Source organism: Staurois parvus, unplaced genomic scaffold (genome assembly GCF_062004578.1).
Source record: "Staurois parvus isolate SC_StPar_1 unplaced genomic scaffold, SC_StPar_1.0 ptg000133l, whole genome shotgun sequence".
Lineage (NCBI taxonomy): Eukaryota > Metazoa > Chordata > Amphibia > Anura > Ranidae > Staurois > Staurois parvus.
The window spans coordinates 14,294,364-14,322,270 of record NW_028317929.1 but is presented as its reverse complement, the minus strand read 5'-3'; the positions used below and the strand labels follow the sequence as shown (position 1 = coordinate 14,322,270).

Genomic DNA, 27,907 nt, shown 5'->3' with positions numbered 1-27,907 from the left:
GGTCATTGTCATTCTGGAAAGTCCACGAGCATCCTGTGCAAAGCTTTTATGCAGAAGAAATCAGATTGGGTGCCAGTATTTTCTGGTAATACACTGCATTCATCTTGCCATCACTTTCCACAAGATTCCTGGTGCCTTTAGAGCTCGCATCCCCCACAAAACATCAGTGAGCCACCACCATGCATCACAGTGGGGATGGTACTCTTGTTGCTATAAGACTTGTTGACCCCTCTCTAAACGTAGCAGTTATGGTTGTGACCATAAATCTCTATTTTGGTCTCGTCACTCCAGATTACAGTGTACCAGAAGCTGTGAGGCTTGTCAAGGTGTTGTCGGGCATATAGTAACCGGGTTTATTTTTTCGGCATTGGCGCAGTAAAGGCTTCTTTCAGGCAACTTGACCGTGCAGCTCCGTTTTGTTTAACTTCATATTGTGCTCCTTGAAACACCCATGCCATCTTTTTCCAAAGCAGCCTGTATTTCTCCTGAGGTTACTTGTGAGTTTTTCTTTTGTATCCCCAACAATTCTTCTGGCAGTTGTGGCTGCAATCTTTCTTGGTCTACTTGACCTTGCTTGATATCCAGAGATCCCCAAATTTTCCACTTTTCAATAAGTAATTGAACAGTACTGACTGGCATATTCAAAGCTCTGGATATCGTTTTATATCCCTTTCCACCTTATTCCATTCCATTACCTGTTACGCAAGTCTTTTGGCAGTTCTTTTCTGCTACCTGTGGCTCAGTATCTATCTTGCTCAGTGCATCCACATGAGAGCTAACATACTCATTGACTATATATACACAAACTGAAATTTAAAAAGCCACAGATATGGGGAAATTAACCTTTAACCGCCGCCCGCCATATAAGGAAATGACGGGTGGGCAGTGTAGCAATCGTGCACACAGAAATGGACGCGGTTCAACCATTTTGCTCCAACCTCCATCTTGGCAAAGGATCATCCATCTTGTACAAATGTATCTTTCCTCATCCCCCTCCCTCTCTTGAGATCCACAGTGACATGTGGTCGATGTGTGTTGGAAGTGTCACAGACAGGCCAGAGCACAGCAAGGAGCTCCGAGCTATAAAACCTCTCTGTGCTGGGCTGTCTAAGAAACTGTGCAATCTGGCATCTCATAAAAGGATAACCCAAGCCTTCCCCTGAGTTCAAAGACATTCCAGAGGAGTCATAAACTAGATACCACTTTTAAAATCCATTTTTCCTCTGTCTCGTATCTTGGAATATGAGAGACTTGCATAAAAACCAGGCATATCTTCAGATTGGTCTCAGTAAGACAAACCGTTTGATATGTCACACTCCTTGGCTGGAATATATAGGACAGCAGAAAATTACATCTCTTGAACCATTCAAGTATGTATTTCATATCTAACCATTCCGCAGATGCGTCTGCTTATTAATCTACCTGCGGGTGGAATGTTACTTGTGCTTAGGAAACGTTATGAGCCAAAATATAAGCTAGGAGAGATTTTGGTTTTAGCTTGGGTCTCCGCCTAGACACCCCCTCCCCAAATGAGGCATTGGTCCTTGGCTTCAGAGACACCCCCTGCTGGGGGACTACAAAATGGGCTGTCGGGCCTAAGTGGAAGTTGAAGAAATCTCCCTTTTTAACATCAGAACCAACTTGGGAGACGGTGCCCTTTTTGCTCTGAAACTTGATCTGCTTAACCCAGGACTTTTGGCCAGTACTCTACCTCTCTAAACTTCTTTCTGTTACCTTTTTGCTGTGTTATTGCTCTCTGTATTTATATGTATATTGGTTACATCTTTTTTTCTGTAAATATTTTTTTGAACCCTTTTGACCTTTTTTTAGTAATAAATCTTACTTTCTGAAAGTGTTGAACTGTTTCTAAAGCTCCTTAATGCAACGTACGAATTCCTTCCGCTGAAGAGGGCTACTATGTGTGTTTTAACCCTCTGTATAACCTGTCTGCGGTGACAGTGGTATACAGACAATTATCTAATCATCCTAGTGTTATTGCTGATATTGCCGAGTTTCCGCTTTCTCTGTACAAAAAGGAGGTGGTGGCAGTGTGAAGGGCTAATTGCGTAATTAACCTGACCCAGTAACAATCAAGCTCAGGCTGCCGGTACATCGATTTGTGGTCCAGTGAGCTGGAAAATCGTTGTGCTGGGTGTGGTATTGTTGCTCACATGACATTGCAGTTTTACATTGGCTAGCCCTTCCGTCACGAGTTTGGTGAGAAGGTCTGGGGTCTGACGTTGCGATCATCACAGGCGGCGGTTCTCTTGTTCTGGGAGGACGTCACATATGACGTCCTCCCACTCTAACGGCGCATGCGTGCCTCTGGGGGCTCAGCGAGGCGATCGGTGGTGCGTTGTCCCTGGAACACAGTGGATCACCGATCGGAGTAAAGAGCTGATAGAGCCAAAGTCATCAGCTCTATCATGTAGTCCTCTGCGTCCAATCACAGCTGATTGCATATAAAGAAGAAAATGCCGGTTAGCGGCAGTCCTCTCCTCACGCTGACAATGCGTGAGGAGAGCCAGTAATCGGCATTCCTGAGAGGGGACATCTGCACTGATCATCAGGGAACTGATGATCTGTGCCTTGATGATCAGTGTATCCGCATCAGTGCCACCTGTCAGTGCCCATCAATGCCACATATCAGAGCTGCTTTTCAGTGCCGCCTATCAGTACCAGTCATTCCTGCTATGTGAATGGGGCCTTTATATAACTGATCTACTAAAATAACATTGGCCGTAATATTTTAAAAGGGTTTAAGGAAAGAATTGCATGAGTATATAGTCTCACAACGCCCAACCAGATTCACATTCTTCTTCACATATTGCTGAATGGTTGCTTTGCCTGAGGCAGATCTTTCCTCAGACATGTTTACATGCGAAGACTTATATTTTTTTTTTTTTTTTAGAATTCTGGTGAAATGTCTGTTTAAATAAAGGTGACGACTTCTTAATCAACATCTTTCCCACCATCTGTCAGTTGGTATATACTCTGCATAATTTAAGTTACACGTTTTTCTCTGTCTTTGCTTAGCAATTTTTCAACTGGAACTCCATGTAAAACTGTAATCTTAGGAACTCCATTCTATCCCCAGGATATGGCTTGCTTTGCTCATATAGGTGCACTTTATGTGCATAGTTCAACATCCTCCCCACCCCAAAATCATGGCAATGGCATTCACCCATGGGATAAATGATTCTAAGAAAAAATGGTTGCTGATATTCTGTTTCCATAGTCTCCTTTGTACTCCCCTCTGGTAGACATGTGTATAGTGTTAACCTGACTATATACTTGGGTTTTTTTCATTTAGCCAGTGGGATAAATGGAAAAAAAAAAACCGATTACTTCACACAATGGAGGAATCCTCCCTCACCAGGATATTGTATTCTGACAGCAGCTACAGCTAGTGATCACTGTATTCTAACATGTTTCTTCAGCAGAAGTCATTTAAATGATCCATTTCTGTCTAGCGAGGACAGCCACACACAGGGCTTTTTTTCTTCGAGCATATGTGCAGTAACTTCTGGTCTCCTCTCCCCTCCCTCCTTAATTTCTGAACACCGTCCCTTGGTTTCACCCCTTACCCAACTTCCAGTACTGCTCCCTTTAGAGCGTACAGAGCCAAGTATCATTTGGTGGTGCTAAGTAATTTGCATGGAATTTGTAAAACGGATCCCCGCAGCAAACCATAATAACCCCCCCCCCCCCCCCCCCCCCCCCCCCCCCCCCCCCCCCCCCCAACGATGGACCCCTGCAACAAAATACCGCCCCAGCAGTAACGACAGGTCTACCAGCAGTCAGCGACGATAGACCCCTCCCTTAACAGTAGATCCCTTCCAGCAATGATTGATCCCCCAGCAATAATAGATCCCCCAGCAGCCAGCATTAGTTGACCTTCCAGCACCCCTTACATACACTCAGTGATGAAAGTGCCGGAACTGTGTTCTTCTGCATTCCCGCTGAAAAGCCCTGCACACACATATCAAAATTCATGATGTCCCTACTGAACAGGCTGAATTTCAATCAGTGTAATGCCAGCTTTAGACTATACATAATAGAGCATTGGTTGGCTCACAGTCATGACCTTCCTAGAGTTGGGCTAGATGTTCAAGTAGAACATTAAGTTCAACTCGAACATTGGCCGTTCACGTGTTCAGCAAACACACAAACGGTAAGTGCATTCAGCGGGCTGTTCACCCGCAACGCCTCACAATTCACTGCGCCCTGACAGTGTATTGTGATTTGTCAAAGCAATGCACCTGACCACAGGTCAGGTGCAATGCTTTGGCCCATCACAGCGCATGATGAATGTCACAAGGGGGGCAATGCCAGCAATTTTTTCTTTACATTCCAGGGAACCCCGCTGACCTTTTTAACATACAGTGTAATATGTGCAACCTTCATTTTCTCTGACACATTTATTTACATTTTTTTCCATGTCTATAAAGTTTTACTATGCTTTTTTTTTTTTTTTTTTTTTTTTTTTTTTTTTTTTGTACCTTTTTCAAATTATGATGGATTGGCAGAAATTATCTTGCGCATTGAAGTTTCTTGAAGTCCCAGTCACATTCCATGTAGAGTAGGGGCCTGTTGATGGGCTTTTGTTTAAATCAGAATGGCTTCTTTCCCCATACAAATCCATAGGAAAGCTAAAGCAGCTTTAAGCAGATCAGATGCATTTGTCAATGTATTATCTGAAATTAATGATCTTGGAAGCCTCTCAAATTAATGTCAAAAGCAAACTGCATTGGGGCCATTGACACTAGCCCAAAGCCTGTTGACACAGACCCTATAGCATTGCCTTGCGGTGTTATTATACAGGTTTTATGTAGCACCAACAGTTTGCGTAGTGCCTGATAGGCTTCTTTAACCACTTGCCCTCCTAAGGATTTACCCCCTTTCCTGACCAGGCCTCTTTTTGTTATTCGGCGCTGCACTGTCTCAGCTGGTAATTGTGCGGTCATGCAATGCTTTACCCAAACGAAATGTATGTCCTTTTTTTCACACAAATAGAGCTTTCTTTAAGTGGTATTTGATCACCTGTATGCTTTTTCTTCACGCTATAAAAAAAAGAGGCCGAAAATATTGAAAAACAATTTTTTACTTTCGGCTATAAAAAATATATAGTAAACTCAAAGTTAGTCATACATTTAGGGGCCACAATGTATTTTGCTGCATGTTTTTGGTAAAAAAAAATCCCAATAACTGCATATTAATTGGTGTGTGTGAAAATTATAGCATCTACAAACTATGGTATAGATAATGGAATTTACACAGCGTTTACTTTCTGACTGCCTATCACATTTCTTGAGGTGCTAAAATACCCCTTTTCAAAAAGTAGACACTCTAAGCTATCTGCTGAGAGGCATATTGAGTCAATGGAAGATTTATTTTTTTATTCCACAAGTTTTTGTAAAATGACACAACCTCTTCTTCCTTTTTTTTTTTTTTTTTTTTTTTTTTTTTTTTTTTTCTTGTTACACAAAGTTGTCATTTAAATGATATTGCTCACACAAGCCATGGGTATATTACAACTCACAATACATTCTGCTACTTCCACCGAGTATGGGGATATCGCATGTGTGAGACTTTTTTTTTTTTTTTTGGGAGCCTAGCCACATACAGGAGCCTGAAATCCAATGACCACTTTGAAAGTCTGAAGGTGCGTAACTTCCTCACTACCTATCAGTTTCGAAGGTCCTGAAATGCCAGGTTAGCACCAAACACCCCCAAATGACCCCTTTTTTGGAAAGTCAACGCCCCAATAAATTTAAAAAGAGGCATGATGAGTATTTTTTGCAGATCTCATTTTTTCTCACAAGGTTTTGAAATACAAAAAAAGAATTTTTCTTTCTTTTTCCAAAAACTTGTGGCAACAAATGAGATCTGCAAAATGCTCACCATGCTGCTTTTCAAATTTATTGGGGTCTACTTTCCAAAAAGGGGTCATTTTGGGAGGTTTGGTGCCATCCTGGCATTTCAGGGCCTCCGAAACTGTGATCAGTAGTCAGGAAGTGTAATGAGGAAATAAAGCCCTTCAAAAGCCTGAAGGTGCTTATTGGATTTTGGGGTCCTGTACTTGGCTAGACTGCCAAAACGTCTTTCACATGTGGTATCCCCATACTTGGGAAAAGTAGCTATGTATTTTGGGGAGTAATTCCACATATACCCATGGCATGTGTGAGCAATACATCATTTAAGTGACAATTTTGTGTGAAAAAAAAAAGTTTTTTTTTTTTTTGTAATTTTCCAAAAAGTTATGGTAAAAAAACAAATTCTTCTATTGACTCAATATGCCTCTCAGCAAATAGTTTGGGGTGACACATTTCCAAAAAGGGGTTGTTTTTGGAGTGTGGGGGCATTTTATGCCCAGCATTAGAAGTTTATGCCACACATTCACTCTTCTAACCACCAGAAGACCAAGCCTTTTCTGACACTTTTTGTTCACATGAAAAAAATCTATTTTTTGCAAGGAAATTACTTTGAACCCTCAAACATTATTATTTTTTTTTTTTTTTTTTTTAAAGCCGACACCCTAGTGAATAAAATGGGTGCTGCAATTTTTTTTGTGTCATAGTACTTGCCCAACGATTTTTCAAACACATTTTTTGAAAAAAATAAACTTTTCTTTTAATGCACATAAACACAATATATTATTTGATAAAATATAAAAGATGATGGTATACCGAGTAAATAGATACCAAACATGACATGCTTTACAACTGCGCATGCCCCACGCAATGGCAACAAACTGCATACATTTTTTATATCCATAGGCAATGCTGTAAAAGCCTTTACAAGCTACCATTTTAGATTTACGGAGGAGGTCTAGTGCTAGAATTACTGCCCTTGATCTGATGTTCGTGGCAATACCTCACATGCATGGTGCAACCGGTGTTTACATACTGGCACAGGGTCAACACAGGGGGGGGCAAGGGTGTTGGTTTTTTTTTTTTATTTTTTTTTTATTACTTTTAATGCTATCACAGGGAATGGAAATATCCCCTATAACTTCAATGGGCATTGTCATATATTTTTTGAGAAATCTGGGGTCTATCAAACTCTAGATATCTGCTCTGCCCTTACATTATCTAATCTCACCAAGATCGGTGTGATCAGATGCTTTCCCAATTTACAAATGGCGCTGTTTATATCCTGCAAAACTGAAGTGATGAAATGCTCATAGCTTCCGATTTCTTAGACTATAGAGATGATTGGCACCATTGTGTGGTCAGCTGGCAGAAGCACCGGCTGCATTCTTGGGTTCCCCCGATGGCACGGGACTGTCCAAGCAGGCCTTGGAAGGCAGCGGGGGAGGGGGAGCATCTTCTCCCACTGCTTTTAAAAGCAATCCTGCAGCTAATTAGCCGCTCAGATTGCTTTTACATGAAAGCCGATCGCCGGCTGAATAAAACAATACCAGGGTGATGCCTGCAGCTGCAGGCTTCATCATGGTATAACCATTCACAGTTTAGTGTTTTTTTTTTTTTTTTTTTTTTTTTTTTAACTGCGGCTGAAAAATCTAATTGAACAGCACTGCACAAACCTATTTATGTATATTCTGAGAGCAAGACCCTGTTGCTGTGATAATAAACAAGATAGTGCTGCAGCTGAATGACATCCTCATTTCTCAAGAAGGCTTCCCCCCCCCCCCCCTTTCTTAGATGGGTATATACAAGCCGTTGGGGGAAGCTCCGGCGATTAGGTTGCAAGGTGCCACATGCGCCAATTCCAAGATTGTACAAATGTCTAAATAGTGGCGAGCTTGAATAAAAATTGTCCATGTGTAAGTAGTACCCCATATGGAAAAACACTGACACCAAGTCCCAAACTATCTTGCTACATGGCTCCCCATGTAGTCTGCAGTGGCTCCCCATGTAGTCTGGGCATCCGGGGGGCTCCTTGTAAGTCCGAAACTTATGTATAGCCTGTTGCCCTCTCACAGGTCTTATACAGCTTGACCCCATATCTGGCACGCTTGCTGGAGAAAAATTGTTTGAATGCAAGGCGGCCAAAAAAATTAACGAGGGACTCGTCAACGCAGATGTTTTGCTGGGAAGTATAAAAATCTGCAAATTTTTGGTGATTTGAGGGGCCACATTTTGTGGAGTCGGTCAAATTCAGGGTCACCCCAAGGATGACAGTGTGTTGTCGTTATAATGCATAAAACACATTATACTCGATCTATGCCTGGCAATGGCAGCAGAGAACACAGGCATATGGGGTCTGTGGACAAATACAACCGCAATTCATTTTTTTTAGTAATGCCCATGTTGAGGGTTAGGCCCAAAAAAACTTTGTATTCGAAAACTGTAATGGGTTTCCATGCGAATGGTCCTGCAAGGTTTGAATTTGGGGTGGCGGCTATAAACTGTTGTGCATATCAATTGCTTTGATCCACAATCAATGCATACAGATCTTCTGTGGAAAACCGCTCCAAAAAATCAAAAGAAGTAGTTAAGTTTGCTGTTTCCACCTGAATTCCGGGTTGGGCAATGAATGGGGGAAGTGCGGATGCTGCAGAAATTGTTGGCTGCCAATCTGAATTTGCAAGCACATCCGGAAGGATACTAGGGGCTCTACAGGCCTGTGTGCGAATTCTTGGTGGCTGCAGGACAATACTTGTGCTCGCCACCGCACCAGCTTGTACTTGTACGGGACTCTTCACATCACCAAGTGATACTGCAGTACTGGTTTGTGAAAGGCCAGTATGTACTAGGCCGCTGGTGCTTGCCAGTTCACTAAAAGGTAGAGCGGCACTAGTACTGGCCCTCTGCTGCATAGGAGAGTCATCAAAATTTGCCGGCAAGTGCCATCAGAGATCAGCAAGTGCCTGATTCCGTAAACTGTGGTTTTGTGTGCAAAGTTTCAAGTGACAGTGACCTACTGACACTGCACTTGCTGCGGGAGAGGGGGGGGGGGGTAAGCGTAGGGGCTAAGCTCAGGTGCCAGGGCTGATCCCGCTAATGCTGCATTTTTGGGGACACTATACTAATGTGAACGCTGGTGTAGTGCTGATTTGATCAAATATACTGTTTGAGGTAGCATGATTTGAACAGGGATTGAATGTGGGCCAGAAAGGACAGTTAAGAATCCAGGCTTGCCCCTAGCACCCTGCCATGCATGGATGAACTGATATTTGTGCCATTGACCTTTGACAGAGAAGTCAGGGGAAGAGGCACCTGAGAGAGGAAATATTATGAACTCTGTTTTGAATAGACTAAGATTGAGGAAGTGGTGGGACATCCAGTCTGATATGTCTCCTGTAGTAAATCAGTGATATATGAGGAAACTGATGGGGTGAGCTAAGGGGTAGAGAGATTTGGGTGTCATCAGCATTGAAATGGTATTGGAAACCATAGTAAGCTATCAGCTGACCCAGGGAACTGTACAGTGTACCGTACTCCCCTTGGGCATTTCACACAGGCTTTCTGATCAGTTCTCCTTTACTGTTTTTAAGGTAAACTTGTTCAGAGGCCCCATGTAGCTCTATGAGCAGGCATATGTAAATTTACTCTTCATTTTCTTCCGTCTAGCTCCAATTCTGTTCAGGCCTGGGAAAAAAAATGTTTTTCATCTGAGCCACATTTGCTACTGACTCAAGCAAGTGCTCATGTATTCCTATGGAGTACTCACAAGAGGGTGCAGAGCACACAGCCATTTATTTGATTTTTCACAGCTCTATGTGGACAACTCACTGGTCAATGATGCAAAGTCCACTGAGCAAGCCAAACTATCATGGTAATGCCAGGGCTAGTTGGTAGGAAATTTTTCGGGGAGATGGCAAAAAATAACAGACTGGGGACTAAAATGCACCTTGCTCCATTCCAGCTGATACAAAAAATACATGTATTTAGTTGTTCTTTAAATATTTTCTTAAATGTTACATCCCACCCACATTATAAAGCTGCAAATAATAATTTGATATATCTGTATTAAATACACTTTATTCAAATACAGGAGAGGCGTTATTAGAACCTTTAGGGCCACGGTGGCAGAACGCCAGTGCTCGGTCACCAATGCGACCTTTGCGACCCTGGTAGTTCTGCCACTGGTGTCGGTATTTTTTTATTTGTTGTTTTTTTTACTGTTTTATTTTTACAATTTTTTTTTAATTTATTTTTTACATATTTTTAGGAGCCCCGTTGGAGGGCTTTGGTGAAATATCAGAGGTCTAAGCTAACCTCTGATATTTCACCTTTTGAGACAGAGAAAAGAGATTAAGGACACAGTCCCCAATCTTCCTCTCTGCAGCCTCAGCTGTACAGAATTAATGGACAGGAATAGCTCTGTATAGAGCTTCCTGTTCATTAACTGAAGCATAGTAAACAGTTTTTACTATGCATCAGTTATGAATGAACAGAGTTAGTGGTCGGTATGGATCACTGACTATTCATTTAGACAAGGAAGGGACTAATAAATTACACATTTACTGTCCCCTTTCCTGATCTCCATCCTGACAGGTCCCCCTGCAGCAGCTGACAGTGCTGCGGAGGATGTGGGGGGGGGGGGGGGAGCAGGGATCACACAGAAGCCTGCGGAAGCAGCAGTTGGATGGGAAGGGTGGCATGTAGGGGAGCCAATCCCCTTCACATCTGCTGAAAGGTTGCAGAAGGATAATGGAGGGGATGAGTTCCTCTATATGCTGTCGTGCCCCCCAGGTGTACAGGGGGCTGGGTCGCAATTGTGAACCCTGTACGAACACCCCTGAAGTACAGTATTTATCCCGTTCTAAATTTATATGTAGATGCAAAGTATATGTTTTGTATTTTCTGGTTGGAAAGGTTTACTTTTTAGCAAAACTTTCATAGCAATGCAGCTTTTGTACTATCAAAGGTAGCATTTTATAGCATAACAAAATCATTTTGTTCTTGTATTGTAAAATGTGTGCATATTTCTCATTTAGTAATATACTGTATACTTTACTACAATTACTTTTGCTTAAAAGACAACTTTATACTCACTATAACTGTAGATGGTTTAAAAATTGTTTGGGAATGGGCTCTGAAACAAACCCTTATGGTTTATGCACAAAATATTTTGATTTGTATTTATCCTGGTGAGTCTGGGTCTGGACAACCAATCATCCATAGACTTCAGATTGAGAGCAAGTGATTTTAATGGATTTCTCCTGTTATGGGTATGTCCTTCTAAAAATGTAGTGATGTGTCTGCTTAAGTAGATAGTAGGCCTTGTGTTCCAATATGCAAACTTTAAGAAGAATACCATATAAAACTTGTCTCCCACTACATTATACCAATTTTAGGGTAATAAAGGCACCCCTCTGCTAGTAGTTTCCACATCATTGGATCAGTGTAGATAACCAGTAGTACAGTTTAAGTTTGGGTGGGGTGTTTTCCTGTGGTGACCCCATGTCTTCAGTAATAACCTAATCCAAAGGAAAATGCCAGATTCTTCAGTAAAAGGCTGTAGAAGGCTACAGGTTTGCATCCCTGAGTAGACTTTTTTTTTTCGTAATATACTGTATGAGTCACACCATGGCTATGGACACATCATTTTTTTTTTTTTTTTCTTTCACCAGGTATCGGACCTGATGGTCACATAGCTTTTAATGAGCCAGGGTCCAGTCTGGTCTCTAGAACTAGAGTGAAGACATTGGCTATGGACACCATACTGGCAAATGCACGCTTCTTTAATGGAAATCTTTCCAAAGTGCCTACCATGGCATTGACGGTTGGTGTGGGGACGGTGATGGATGCCAAAGAGGTAATATTTAATAAGTAAAACCTTCAATTTCAAGAATTTTATTGTACAGGTAATTTTGGGAAGCATGTTAGCAGTAAAACAAATCCAAAACTAAATAACAAAGGTTGACTATAGATACACTTTGTTAGATATTCTTTCACTTCCTGTCTGCTAAAAAGGTTGTCCTTAAGACAAGTATTGAGGGGAAATCTCTAACAGTAACACAGACAGAAGTAAAAAATGTTTTTATGTTAACTAGGTAAATGCTGAAACCTCTGGTGGTGTTTTTTTTTTTTTTTTTTTTTTTTTTTTTTTTTTTTTTTTTTTTTTTTTTGCTGTCTGTTTCCTTGTTGCAGATTTCTTTCTCTTTCTGTCTGGTGAAATGTCCCTAGAAGAGAAAAAGCGTGTTGACATGTCTGATTTTACTGCTATCTGGGGCTCCATTAGCCAAGAGTTATAAACTTGTGGCTCCTGTTCCTGTACCATTGTTACAACTAGTTTTGCTACTGGGGAGCCAAGTATACCCGTTTCCTACCCAAATGCACCCACATGCAAGTGGTCTTGGGCCCTGTGTTGCTTGTACCCCAGATTGTGAAGCTACATCACTGTCCCCACTATCCCATAATTATTTGACTATAGGATCAATGAAAGTTGAACGAAGCATGCTGGATTTATATTCATATATTAAGAATTCTGACCGTGTTTAATTTTTAATGAATAAATGTATTTCTCATACACCACTGAATGCATATAGTGTGGCCGTCATAGACCTATTTAAAGCTGAACTCCAACCTTACCTTTAATGTTGCATGTTTGTACAGGCTCCTCTGCTGTACCAAAATTGTTTATTCTGATTTCACAGCACACTATGAGCTTGCAGTGTTCATTAGCTACAGCACATGAGATAGTCCACCTCATTTCCTGGCTGGAGGATATCCTTTTATCAAGCATCCCTTTCCTCCTCAGCTAAATTTATTCTTGGTCCTCCCTTTACATTCATTCAGGTTTTTCAGTCACAGAGGCTCAGTGTACATGTGGGTTTTACCCATGGAGGTCTACTGTTTTGAGGAAGCTATATAGTACAAAACCCTGCCAGACTCTTCCACCATTCATCATCTGTCTGAATTACATAGAGAAGCACAGAGACCCAGTGGTGAAATTACTGTGTCTAAAATAGGATATGTAATGAAAACAGGTTAAATTTTTTATTTGTATGTTGAAGGGGGCAGTAATGAACGAGGGTTGATAAAATATTAGCAGATTACAGCTGTTAAAGTCGGTAACTATTGTGGTTTGCAGGTAATGATTCTTATCATGGGTGCCCATAAAGCCTTTGCTCTTTACAAAGCTATAGAAGAAGGTGTAAATCACATGTGGACAGTGTCTGCCTTTCAGCAACACCCTAGCACAGTGTTTGTCTGTGATGAAGATGCCACTTTAGAACTTCGGGTGAAGACTGTGAAATATTTTAAAGGTAAACCTCTAACATTTCCTTTAAAATTCCATTTAAATTCTTTATGGCATATTTCAAAATCATTGCTCCAAAAAATGTATGTACATACACCCTGTTCCAAATTATTATGCAAATTATATTTTTCTCATTTCCCTAAATTGATGTAAATAACAGTCAGCATAATTCTCATGTTATCAACTATTAAGAGTACAATTCACATTTTATTGAACAAACCTCCTAATAACAGGATTTTTTTTTTAAACCTAAACGTACAATGCACTATTCCAAATTATTATGCACAGTAAGTTTCAAAACACTTTATAGGTTGTAAATAACTGAAAATTGTCTCTTGTTTGCAGCATATTTACTGAAATCAAAAGCTATTTCAATCAAACTTTTAACAACATTTTAACTTTTTTAAACATTTTAACAGGTCACGTTACATTTTAACATAGGACCCCTTATTTGATAGCAGCTCCACAAGTCTTGCATCCATTGAACTTGTGAGTTTTTGGACAGTTCCTGCTTGAATTTGTTTGCAAGATGTCAGAATAGCCTCCCAGAGCTGCTGTTTGGATGTAAACTGCCTCCCACCCTCATAGATCTTTTGCTTGAGGATGCTCCAAAGGTTCTCAATAGGATTGAGGTCAGGGGAGGATGGAGGCCACACCATGACTTTCTCTCCTTTTTATCCCCATAACAGCCATTGATGCAGAGGTATTCTTTGCAGCATGAGATGGGTCATTGTCATGCATGAAGATGATTTTATTACGGAAAGCATAGTTCTTCCTTCTGTACCAGGGAAGAAAGTGGTCAGTCATAAATTCCACATACTTTGCAGAGGTCATCTTTACACCTTCGGGGACCCTAAAGGGTCCGACCAGCTCTGTTCCCATGATTCCGGCCCAAAACATGACTCCACCACCGCCTTGCTGATGTCGCAGCCTTGTTGGAACAGGGTGGCCGTCCACCAACCATCCACTACTCCATCCATCTGGACCATTCAGGGTTGCACGCACTAATCAGTGAACAGGACTGTTTGAAAATTAGTCTTCATGTATTTTTCTGCCCAATGCAGCTGTTTCTGCTTGTGTGCATTGGTTAGTGGTGCCGAATAGAAGGTTTATGCACAGTTGCAAGACTCTGGAGGACTCTACACCTTGATGTCCGTGGGACTCCAGAGGCACCAGCAGCTTCAAATATGTGTTTGCTGCTATGTAATGGTATTTTAGCAGCTGCTCTCTTGATCCGATGCATGGATCTGGCAGAAATCTTCCTCAATGTGCCTTTATCTGCACAAACCCATCTGTGCTCTGAATCGGCCACAAATCTCTTAATAGTGCGATGATCACGCTTTAGATATTTCACGAAAACTTATGTTTTCATACCTCGTCCAAGGCATTGAACTATTTCACTCTTTTCGGCAGCAGAGAGATCCTTTTTCTTCCCCATATTGTTTGAAAATGGTGCTCTGCTTAATAATGTGGAACATCCTCCTTTAGTAGTTTTTTTCCTTAAATTGGGCTCACCTGCCAATCTAATTATTACAGGTGTCCGAGATTGTTTTCAGTGATCAAAAGAGCCCTGACACACAATGCCATCCATGAGTTAAACTGAAAAACAAAATATTTAATCTCTGTGACACTTAAATAGAATTTGCATAATAATTTGGAATTGGGTGTATGTGTAAAATATAAATATATATATACATACACACAGTGCCTTAAAAAAGTATTCCTAACCCTTGTAATTTTCCACATTTTCTTATGTTACAACCAAAAACATAATGTATTTTATTGGTATTTTATGTGATAGACCAACACAAAGTGGCACATAATTGTGCAGTTGAAGGAAAATGACAAATGGTTTTCAGTCTTTTTTACAAATAAATATCTGAAAAGTGTGGCATGCATTTTGTATTCAGCCCCTTTACTCTGATATCCCTAATAAAAATCTAGTGGAATCCATTGCCTTCAGAAGTCACCTGATCAGTTCAGCTGTGTATAATTTAATCAGTATAAATACAGCTGTTCTGTGAAGCCTTCAGAGGTTTGTTAGAGAACATTGGTGAACAAACAGCATCATGAAGGCCAAGAAACACACCAGACAGGTCAGGGATAAAGTTGTGGAGAAGTTTAAAGCAGGGTTATCCCAAGCTTTAAACATCTCACAGAGCACTGTTCAGTCCATCATCTGAAAATGGAGGTCCATGGTAACTCTGGAGGAGCTGCAGAGATCCACAGCTCAGGTGGAAGAATCTGTCCACAGGACAACTATAAGTCGTGCACTCCACAAATCTGGCCTTTATGAAAGAGTGGTGAGAAGAAAGCCATTGTTGAAAGAATGCCATAAGAAGTCCCATTTGCAGTTTGCAAGAAGCCATGTGGGGGACACAGCAAACACGTGGAAGAAGGTGCTCTGGTCAGATATAACCACAACTAAACTTCTTGGCCTAAAGGCAAAACGCTATGTGTGGCGGAAAACTTGACACTGCACATCACCCTGAACACACCGTCCCCACCGCGAAACATAATGGTGGCAGCATCATGCTGTGGGGATGCTTTTCTTCAGCAGGGACAGGGAAACTGGTCATAGTTGATGGGAAGATGGATGGAACCAAATACAGGGCAATCTTAATTCTTAGTCTGCAAAAGATTTGAGACTGGGGCGTAGGTTCACCTTCCAGCAGGACAACGACCCAAAACCCACAGCCAGAGCTACAATGGAATGGTTTCGATCAAAGCATATTCATGTGTTAGAATGGCCCAGTCAAAGTCCAGACCTAAATCCTATTGAGAATCTGTGGCAAGACTTGAAAATTGCTGTTCACGGACGCTCTCCATCCAATCTGGCAGAGCTGGAGCTATTTTGCAAAGGAGAATGGGCAAAATTTTCACTTTCTAGATGTGCAAAGCTGGTAGAGACATCCTCAAAAAGACTTGCAGCTATAATTGCAGCAAAAGGAGGTTCTACATGTATTGACTCAGGAGAGCTGAATACAAATGCACACCACACTTATTAACTGGTTTTTAAAATTTTTTACAAATAAATATCTATCATTTTCTTTCCACTTCACAATTATGTACCACTTTGTGTTGGTCTATCACATAAAATCCCAATAAAATTCATGTACGTTTTTGGTTGTAACATGACAAAATATGGAACATTTCAAGGGGTATGAATACTTCTCATTTTGTTTATGTACATAATATACACACAGCCTTGAAGAAGCAAATATTATTTCTTGTAACTATGGATTTCATTAGTTTGAAATGAATTTTTAACACAAAATAACACACATATACTTTCTGCAGTCCTTGGAATAAAATTTGCCATTCCTTTTTGTATTGATTTTGATGATCCACCAATTGTTTCCTTTTTGGTTCAGTGCTTTCTTTTGGTAAAATAACACCCCCCCCCCCCCTTCCCCAAATGATACCAGCCTGCACCCACCAGGGTAGTCCCATAGGGGCTACAAATATATGTGCTCCCCATTCTGATATCCATACCTTTTTTAGTTTGGGGATTGTAGCAATCGTGCACACAGAGATGGATGCAAACCTCCATTTTGGCAAAGGCCTCCATCTTCTATCATTCTCTGCTCCCAAATCCGCTTCCCTCATCCCCCCTCCTTCTTCTCTGTTGAGTGACACATGGTCCCTGGATGCTGAGTTCAAAAAGGCATCAAGGCCCAGCAGGAGAGCTCATGGCTATAAACCCCAATTAGCCTGGCCCCCGTGTGTCTGCGAGACTCTGCTTGGAAAAGGATCATAAAACCATAATCCAGTGCCTTGCTGAGCTTCAAAGACATTCCAGATGAGCCATAAAGCAGACATCATGTTCAAAATCCCCTATCATTACATATCTTGGAGTATGAAAGACTTGCATTAAAACCGGGCATATATTCAGACCGGTCACTATAATACAAATCGTCTGATATATTACACCCCCTAGCTGACAGCTACAGGAGAGCAGAAAATTAGATCTCCTTAACCGTCCCAGCAGGTATGTCTTATTTCATATCTAGACGTTCAGCAGATGATTCTGCGTATTAATCTACCTGTGGATAGAATGTTACATGTACCTAGGAAACGTTATCGACCATAGTATAATTTGCGAGGGATTTGGTCATAGCCTGAGCTCCCTGCCTACAACACCCCTCCCCAAATGAGGCGATTGGTTCTCTGCTTTAAGGAGACACCCTGCTGAGTTCCTAGAACAAGGCTGTTATGCGTGAAGCAAGCTAAGCTGAGTTGAGCTAAGTCAAAGATTCTCCCTTTTAACATCGGAACTAACTGGGAGACAAAGGCACCGTTTTGGCTCAGGAAACTTTATCTCCTTAAACCAGGACGTTTGGCAAGTACTTTACCTCGCTAAATTTCTTTCTGTTATCTCTTTGGTGTGTGTGTGTGTGTGTGTGTGTATGTATGTGTGTATATATATATATATATATATATATATATATATATATATATATATATATATATATATATATATATATTTTAAAAAAATTTTTTTTTCCCGTAAATATTTTTATTGCACCCTTTTGACCTTTTTAGTAATAAATCTTACTTTCTGAAAGTGCACTAAAGAGCTTTAGAAACAGTTCAACAAACTAAGAACCCCTGTCTCTGAAGAGCGCTACTGTGTGTTTTAAACGTCTGTATACACAATGTCACCGCAGACAGATGTATACAAACAATTATTCAAACATCATTGTGTTTATTGCTGATATTGCCGAGTTTCCTTTCTCTGTACAAAAAGGAGGTGGTGGCAGTATGAAGGGTTAATTGCGTAATTAAACTGACCCAGTAACAATCGATCCCAGGCTGCAAGTACACAGATTGTGTCCCATTAGCTGGAAAATCTTTGTGCAGGGGGCAGCTGGGCGTGACATTGTTACGCATGTGACGTTTTAATTGGCTAGTCCTTCGGACACGAGGTTGGTGAGAAGGGCTGTGGTCTGACGCCGCGATCGTCACAGGGATGGTAAAAGAAAAGACCACAGGGATGGTAAAAGAAAAGACCACAAAACAATGAGGCCTTTCTTAAAACCTGAACACCACGTTCCTCCACACCACCCTTGATCAGATGGCAGTATGTGCATTAAGGAGGGATTATATATAGTTTTCCTACCTATGTATCTATCAAACTTGTAAAGGAATATTTGGGGTTCCTTTATGTATTTATGTAAAACAAATTAAATTTTTTAAAGAAGCAGTCCACCTACAACTGATTTTTAGTTTTTTGCAGGTACTGGAAGTTTAAACCACCTTACAATTCCTCCTAATTCTCAGCCACTGGAATTGTATAGGTAGGCTATCTGCACTTGAGTTGCTGGGTCTGCGTACCTCCTGAAGCAATTATAAAGAAGTTTCCGCTCCCTGTGAAACTTTATTTTTTATCTCAGGAATATACCAGGAGGTGCTGGAACACACAAAGGCAGTCTGTAACAACTGAAATTTCCAGGTTGGTAGGAATTGAGTTGTGAAACATGGCAAGGAGATCTGACTATTAGAGTATCCAAGTCATGTATGGAGCCAGGGACTGATCCATCTCACCAGGTTACACCTATAAATTCATTATTTATTAATTTTTTTGGAGTGGACTGACTATTTAAATAAGAGACATGTTTGTTTTATTTTTAACAATAAAAATTACTAAAAGTTAAATTGATTGGGCTTGGTGGATTCAATGTAATGCTAAAGCCGGTAGAGCAATTTTTTCCATCTCTAGTTCTGAGTTTTGTATACAGACCTGTCCTGTGCTTTGCACAAAGGTTTATTGCAATACATTATGGCTTCAGTTAACATGCAGTAGTATTTATAAGGATTGTGAATAATGAAATCTGAACTCCAATGTATGGAATTTTTTTCATAGTTAAATTGGTTCAGCTTCGATCATTATAGATCTACATATTTCATACCTGGCTGATCTCTGTGGAAGAGTCACTGTAGTAGCCACCACTACTGCAGTGATCCTTGCTGTATTCCAGCTCCAGTGTTGAGCAACTGCCCTTCTGCATAGTTGCCATAGGAAGTTGCCAGCTTGGCATTTGCTCCATTCAGAGAACACCTTTCATTTTTTTCTTGATAAATGCAAATGATTTTCTGAATGAGAGGGAGAATGTGACATCACCAGCCCACCTCCCTGCCTTGTCCAATCGGAGAATGCTTCATTCATTGAGAAAATGCAAGGTGTTATGTGACTGGTGCATGTGCTGAGCCAGTGACCCCATGAGGTCACAGAGCAGCAGAGTACTGGACCCAGGAAGAAGCAAGGATTACTGTAGTAGTGGCAACTATCACAATGATTCTCCACATCCACAATGATCAACAAGGTATGGAATATGTATACTTAATTTGTTCCAAGCTGGACCAATATAACTATGCAAACAAAAAAAAACCATACCTGGAATTCAGCTTTAATAAGGTGCTCTGGAATAGAAAACATAATCCAGTGAGTTGTGTTCTCATGTAGATTAATGACTGTGCTCTCACATTTACAGGATTAATGCACGTTCACAACAAACTTGTTGATCCTTTGTACAGCATGAAGCAAAAAGGGACAGAAGAGGAACACACTCCAAAGAAACCATACAGTGACTGAAGTAGTCTTCGTAAAGCTGCATTGGCTCTGGAAGGCTTACAGTATATTTTTAACTGCATTGTACTGAAAGGGCAATCTACTCTTCCATCCTCATGACAAGAACATCCGGAAGGGTGATTTGGTATGCAGCACAGGGTGAAAACTCCACCATCATTGTCTTGTAGTTAAACCTAGTCTTACAGTTTTGTACACTTTATATGAGAATCTTTTCACTTTTCCTTATGTTTTTGTATGACAAAATATTTTTTGTAGTAGATTGCAGTTGTAATATTATAGGAAAATAAAGATGCTGTATATTTTCTGTTTGGACTACCTTCACACATGGCTCCCTAGTGCACTTAACATAGCATGAGGAGGAATCTTCCTCCTCATAGAGATGTCCACATGCTGTTCATTGTTACCAGGCAATGTTTTCACAAAAATCCTAAAGCTGAACTCTGGGGAAAGTAAGAATCCTCCTTTGCAGTGGGACTGCCTCTGCACTGCAAGGGTTAAATGCTTTAGGGCCAGTTCACACCAGATTCCTATTCGTTTCCCTGCAGTGTAATTTTGGTAATCCCCTTCATGTGAATTGCACTGCACAAAAAGTGGTGTCTGCAATACTTGAAAAAACAACATGCAGTACCAGATCACATGGCACTGAGGTACCATGTGATCTGGTGACCGCAAACGCATTGCGTTTGCAATCTGCATTTGAGATGCTGTTAATAATGTATTGGCACCTGCAGCAGACTGCAAAGGCAGTGAGGCGCACAGAATGCACCTTTCCTGTACTACGGTCTGGTGTGAAATGATCCTAAATCATAACTCCTGTTTAATGGACCTTTTAAATAGTCTGTATGGGCCAAGCTGGTCGACACAAACTATTTAGTGCATTATCAGGTGTGCTTGCTGGGTGCACAGTATATGGCTTCATACAGGATACAGCACCGTTCCGGCAGTGGAACGGTAGGTTCCCATCCCACTCCTGGAACAAAATAGTGTGACTAGGCACTGCTCAGCCATTCACTGGAAAATTTGTATTCCATGAGTGACTACAAAGCTTTTTCTGATCGTCTGAGTCAGAGAGGCGGGCAGATGAAGTCACAATCTCCGACTTGGACTATCAGAAAGCTTTGTAATTATTCATAGATTACAAAGCTTCCTGTGAATGGCTGAACAACGCTTAGCCTGACTCTCTCTTGTTCTGGGAGTGGGATGAGAATTTCCCATCCCACTGCCTAATCACAGTGCTAAGGCTACATACAGTTAATACAGCGTGCCCAGCAAGTGCACCTGTTAGTGTAGTGAATACTTCTTCATTTTGACCAGTTTAATCCAAACAAACCTATTTAAAGGGACATTAAATGTGGCGTGAGACTTTAAGTCTAGTGGGACCAAAAGAAGCATTTTTACTTGCCTCATCCTCTGCTATCCTATACTTAGTCTTGATGATGTCAAGAAGTCATCCAAGCCAAATGCAGAGCCCGCTGAACTGCAATGGATGTGAGGAGGCTGAGGTATGGTCCGCTGTCAGAGAGTAGAGGAGAGAGCCAGCTGCCAGGGGAGTGAAGGCTCAGGTAGGTAAAACTGCTGTTCCTGGTCCCCCCTAGACATAAACACCAAATCAATAGAAATCATGCACATAGATTGTTTAAGAAATAGTTCAAGTAGCTGTTCAATGCTAATGTAGTACTGTAGCCCTTGTAACATGTGTAAGGCGCTGATAAGAGACTAGACTGTAGCAGTATGAGCTATGTAGTACCAAACCTCTGTCTGTCGTCTCTCAAACACCTGAAGGATTGTCTCACTGGCGTTCTACATCATAACATGTTTTGTGCCTTTAAGGACATCACATAAATGCAATTAAAGTACACTTTGTATGCAGTATTGTGTTTTTTGTTTTGTCGTGACCACATGTAAAAATCCCTGGCATGTAGCATGCTTTTGTACCATTAATTACTACATGATGGCGTTACCCCATGTTACTGACTTTTGAAATCATACAAATCGGCTGCATTTATCCCCCACCGGCTCTAAGGGTGAGAACTGAGCGATCAGACACTGCTGATTGTTCAGTTCTCCCCGCCGCTCTGATCAGTCACCACTCTTTGCTCTGCCCCCCCCCCCCCCCCCCCCCCCCGTGCTCACTGGAAATTCTCTGTACTTGAAGGAGAAAAAGTAACATGCACAGGGAGGATACTATTCACCAGGAACAGGCCTCAGAACATGGAAAGGAAAATGTAACGAAATACCTTATCCATGCCTTTATGCTTCCCAATTAGAGATCTAATTCATTAAAATGTCCAAACCTTGTGTACCCACTGTTGCCTGTTCTGCACAAATTAGATGTCTGTAGGAAATTCATGGATAATTGCACCTCTTTAGGAAAGGCAGTTAAGGATGTGTGATGGTGCAAACTGACTTTTCAAAGATGTACATCTCTAGATCAGAAAAATATAGGTAATATTTATGTATCATCATATATCTTCCTATCTCAGGCTAGTCATTTTTTTAATTCCTGGACGTAGCCTGCAGGTGGGGTGGCTTTGCTAAGTTTTATCTCTCATAGGACATATACAGTACATTTTTAAGGATTCTTGCATTTCTGATGTTTACGTTTTTGTACCAGTAACTGGTTTTTGTTTAGTAGAATGTAACCTCACTATCATTGGAAGTACCTTTTTATCTTTTGTTTTGTGTGTGCACATCTGTTGAATCAATATCGGTTTTCAGTAATTTCTGTGGGATCAATTCTGCACCACTAGAACCTCTGACAATATTTCAAAAAATACATTAACAGTCCCTCTTCTTCCTCCCACTGAGATCAAGGATGGGGCCCTATTCCTCCCATTGACATTAACAAAAGGGTATAATCCCCCCTCAACACAATTGATGAACCCTATTTCCCCCTATTGACACCAAGAATTTGGAACTATTCCTCCCAGTGATACCAACAATGGAGCATTATTCGAACCAGTGACACCGCCAATCCCGAGGAATATTTTTTTTCCTCTGAAATCAACAATGGGGCATTATTACTCCGTTGTTATATCAACAAACAATGGGCATAATTTCTCCTTCTGACACCAGTTACAGTGACATCAGAAATGGGCCACAATTTCTCCTAGTGACATCAGTGATAGAGAACTGTTACTTACTTCCACTTGTGATAGGACACTATTCCTTCCACCAACCCCAACAATGGGACATTGTGTTGAATGAATTACTAAAACTGGAGAGTGCAAAATTTGGTGCAGCTCTGCATAGAAACCAAACACCTTCCAGTCTTTTTGCCAAAGCTTAAAGTACAACTAAATGTAGCAGTATCACATGAGTTGCTGAGTTTTGGGTCCGCCTATAGTTCTGCACAGCCAAGCAGCATGCATTTTCTTCAGGCCTTGCACACTGGAGACAGTAAACAGCCCTTGAGCTTGTTTTTTTGGGGAGATTTTATTAAAGATTATTGTTCTTGGATAGGGTTTAGAGGTATATGGGGTGCTCAAGGAAACCACAACTTGAGGACAACTCCTTAGCAACTATGTACAAGTCCACAGACAAAGATTCTCTTCTTGGAAAGCTCTCCAGCCCTCCTGGTGTACCTCCTCAGACCTTAGATGAATTCTCCTCTTCACCCAGCTGCCTGAGGGAATTCCTAAACAAGGGGCCCCAGAAACTGATACTTTAAATCAACAGTCCCAGATGGGAGCTACTCAGGTTTCCCACCAGAAAGCCCTCTCCCCTTATCTGGCCCGGGGGGGGGGGTGGGATTACTCACTCAGTCCTCTCCTGCAAGTTTGAGGGTTGGTGCCTACCTTCAGGCCTTACTGTCAGGAAACTAGTGCAGTTAATGCTAATTCTTCTGCAGCTCGTGCAAATTATTTTCCAGCTAATCCTAATTCTCATGCAGCCACTGCTCATTCCCATGCAGCTAATGCTTGTGCATGTGTACCAGCACACAGACGAGCCCAGGCTAATATGCAGCATGCACTGACACGTAGGTGCATCTCTATGCGCCATCACGCATTGGCATGCACGTCTTCCTGCCAAGCTGCCTATTTAAAAGAGACTCTGCTGTACTAATCGCTGAATGTTCTTCATTTTCCTGTGATCCATGGTCCTGTTTGTACTGACTGATCTTTCATTGCTGACTCAGCTTGTTCCTGATCTTGCTCTGTGGATTCTGGATTCTGACCTTGGCTTGCCTTAGACTACTCTCTACCTGATGATCTGGTGCTGACCTCGGCTTGTCTGACTATTCCCTGCCTGATCTCCTGGTGCTGACCTTGGCTTGCTACTGGACCTCGCTCTGCTTGCTAACCTGGTACTGACCCCAGCCTGCCTGCTGACCACACTACTGTCTTACTGTGTATGACCCTGGCTCACCTTGACTATGTCCCTAACCGTGGAAGTCACCTGCTATCAAGCTATCAACATCCGTTCTTTGAGCCTTGTATCTCTGTCATCACGTTCAGGGGTGCTCGAACCAGAGCCGCAACGGAAGCACTTTCGTCAACTGTGCCTCCAACCAAGGTACATGACACGTTGGGGTGGCTCCTTCCCTGCTTCCTAGGCTGTGCTCTCTAAGGGGATGGGTGAGGCTGAGAGATCCTCCCATTCAGCTCTTGGCTGCAGGTAGGCCCCTCTCCTGGTTCCCCTCCCAGGCCCCACACACCAGCCTTCTCACCCCATCTTCCACCCAACACTGACCACTTCCTGGTCAGGCTCTCTCATCTTAAGGGCTGTTCAGACCCCATGCCAAGCATCACCCCCTTCCCTGTCACACAACCTCCCCACAACCCCCCCATCCAATTATTATTATTTTCCAAGGAAAACCCTCCAACAGCGTAACCCCCTCCAACCATCAACTAATGGTAACACAGGAGCAAATAAAGAAGGTAAAATCCCTCATTCCGGCCATCACAGACATCACTATAGGAAAATGTGAGAAATACTTATATGACTAACAGATATTAAGAACTTGTAAAAGACCTCATTATACTACACAATGCGGCCTACCCCGTTGTGTCAGAGGAGGAAAGCCACGCTTGACAGACTTTGTTACACTTCTTTGCACAACCCCTAGACAGGTAAGTGGCCTTGTAGTATGGGATCATTGTATTTACTAGACCAGTGTTTCTCAACCTTTATCCAGTTGGGGCACCCTTAAAAAATGTTTTTAGTCACGAGGCACACCTGCCAAGGCTTGGTTCATGTTGCTGTGTGTCGAGGAATGCATACGAAATCATGCTCATTCTTGACACAGACAAATACTCTGCTCTTTAGGGGTACCCCATACATTGGCAAACGCGGGGTGTTTTTGGTGTGGTGCAATTTTAAAACTAAGGTCAGGGACGACTTTCCCTGCATTTCTCCTCATAAGGCTGCCCATTGAAATGAATGGGCTGCCCTACACACAGCCACACAGATGTAAACCAAGGGTCTGTTCACGGTGGTAAAACACGCAATTGGGCTGCTTTTACCACCCCCAATTGCTCCCCCTTTAGCTGCAGAAACAGCAGCTGGGGGTATACACATGCTGTTGCCATAGCTGGAAGTATACCTCCAGGTGAATGGAGTTGAACTGTCAAATGCCTCTGAAAAGTGATCTGAGCATGGATTGCTTTTCAGAGGAGCAGCAGTCCTTGCTGCTATTACGAATAAGTCCTAAAAAAAAGCAGTTCTGATAAGAAAGGAATAGGGGGTCAAGATTAAAAGCAAAATGCATCTACACCCATATAAAAACAAACACACACACATTTAGACACACGTATGTACACACATACATGTACACATATACACACAGGCATGTGTATACAGCATTATGAAAATTTACAGTACCTTAGCTTTCATCACACAGCGGGGAACTGCACTCTAGGGGGAAGCAGAGAGCACAGAAGACACTCCCTTTCCCTTTGCGTTCACTTTGCTCAGCGGTCTGATGGCTCCCAGTGCCAATGTACAGTGCGGATGGGGATCGGGAACTCGTGCGCAAGTGACAGCCATTCCCCCCACGGCACCCCTGAAGACCTCTGGCAGCATCCCAGTTGAGAAAGGCTGCACTAGACCTTTCAAGAAGGAAACCGTGGGGGCAGTTTCTTCCAGTACAATATGATAGCCTTGCGAGCATAGAATAATAAGATGTTGAGAAGAATTCTATGAGCATTAGTTGGAACCACCTTGTCCACCAGGCCCAGGAGGCATATAGAGACAGCCAGAGGGACAGGGGCATTTAGAACCTCCATGATACACAATGTAACACCCTTCCAAAAAACAGTGATGGGCTAGCAGTTCCATAATATGTGGGTGAAATCGGCAAGGAAGTGGAACATCACCAACACTCCACTGAGGAAGTGGGATATATTCCAGCCAACCTAGCTGCTGTATAATATATTCTATGCAGGAATTTGAAGTGAATCAACCTATCCTTAGCCGATACCAAATGTTTGAATGGGTGGTTTCACATATCATCCCAGTCTTCTCCTTGGACACCTGGGACTTCCACACTCCACTGTTCTCTACACCTTTGTAACCGTAGAGGGTTTCAAAACATTTACTTATACACCACTGATAATGTTTTTGAGAGCGAGTCATCTTTCAACAGATTTTCAAGGACCTAAGGATGAGTCTCAATGGTCAAGTTACTAAATTGAGACTGGTATGTGTGATGTAGTTGAAGATAACAGAAATAATAGTGATTTGGGAGATTATATTTTTCTTTTAGTTGATCGAACATGAGCAAGTTACCGTCTCTAACAATGTCACCCACCCTTTTGATGCCTCTGGTCACCCACAGTCCTGGGTCCAGTATAGAGTGGAAATGTGGCAAAGATGGGTTCGTCCATAAAGGAGAGGAAGGCGAAACCCCTTCCATTTCAGGCTGCATCAATTTCATGGAACCTGAGAGCGGGAGAGAAGACCCTACTCCTCTGAACAATGCTAACCATAGGCTTTTATAGGACCCTAACCCTAATACCGCCGCCTCTAGGACCATCTCTGAATCCGCATCATCTTTCAAGAGCCAGCGGCGGGCAAACACCATTTGGCTTGCTAGATAGTACTTTTGTAAGCCTGGTAGTGCCAATTCTCCTTGTCCCTAGGGCTCCTGAAGTACCTGTAGACCAATCCGTGGAGCAGAGGGGAACCATAGGAAGGAACTAAAGAGCACACATAGGATTTAGAAACTCATGTGCCTGATGTAAAGAGTATAGGATAACGGGAAGTACTTTCATCTTGGTGAGATTAATTTTGCTACTTAAAGACAATGGGAGATTTTTCCAGGCTTGGAGTCTCTTTTTCAGAAAAGCTATCAGTGGAATGAGATTAAGGCTCATATAGTCCTCTACACTCTGGACCTTAGACTGGGGCGACGGTTCATCTTTCAACAAGACAGCAACCCTAAGCACACAGCCAACATAACAAAGGAGTGGCTACAGGCCAACTCTGTGAATGTCATGGAGTGGCCCAGTCAGAGCCCACACTTAAGCCCGATTGAACATCTCTGGAGACATCTGAAAATGGCTGTGCACTGACACTCTCAATCCAACCTGATGGAGCTTGAGAGGTACTGCAAAGAAGAATAGGAGAAATTGCCCAAAAATAGATGTGCCAAGCTTGTAGCATCATACTCAAAACGACTTGAGGCTGTAATTGGTACTAAAGGGGCTTCAACAAAGTATTGAGAAAAGGCTGTGAATACTTATGTACATGTGTTTTTTTTTTTTAATTTTGAATAAATTGCAAAGATTTCAAATTGAACTTCTTTCGTGTTGTCATTATGGGGTATTGTTTGTAGAATGTTGAGGGAAAAAAGGAATTGAATCTATTTTGGAATAAGGCTGTAACATGAAAAAACTAAGCTCTGTGAATACTTTCTGGATGCACTGTAGGTGTGCTGTGAGCAGTATGTAGAAGAGTGGTGTCAGCAATATAATATAATAAAATATAATATAATTAATATATAGGTCTGCTGCGTGCAGTGTGTAGAGGAGTGGTGTCAGTACAGTCTATAGGACTCCTCAGTGCAGTGTGTAAAGGAGTAGTGTCAGTGTGTTATTCCAGTATACAGTAATCTAATCTACTCTGTAGGTGTCAGTGATATAATTAAATATTATTTATTATATACTGTAGGTCTAGCTGTGTTCAGTGTGTAGAGGA

General features: G+C 41.8%; 1 protein-coding gene across 1 annotated transcript in view; it reads left to right on the top strand.

The window, feature by feature from the left end:
* The window catches only part of GNPDA1 (glucosamine-6-phosphate deaminase 1), a 46,309-nt gene extending 24,672 nt beyond the window's left edge, over positions 1-21,637 (top strand). The window contains exons 5-7 of the mRNA XM_089673036.1: positions 11,546-11,730; positions 13,009-13,183; positions 19,671-21,637. Of these exons, the coding sequence (XP_089529162.1) occupies positions 11,546-11,730; positions 13,009-13,183; positions 19,671-19,771 (461 nt within the window). The 3' untranslated portion in view covers positions 19,772-21,637. The remainder of the gene's footprint in view (positions 1-11,545; positions 11,731-13,008; positions 13,184-19,670) is intronic.
* The last annotated feature ends 6,270 nt before the right edge of the window (positions 21,638-27,907 follow it).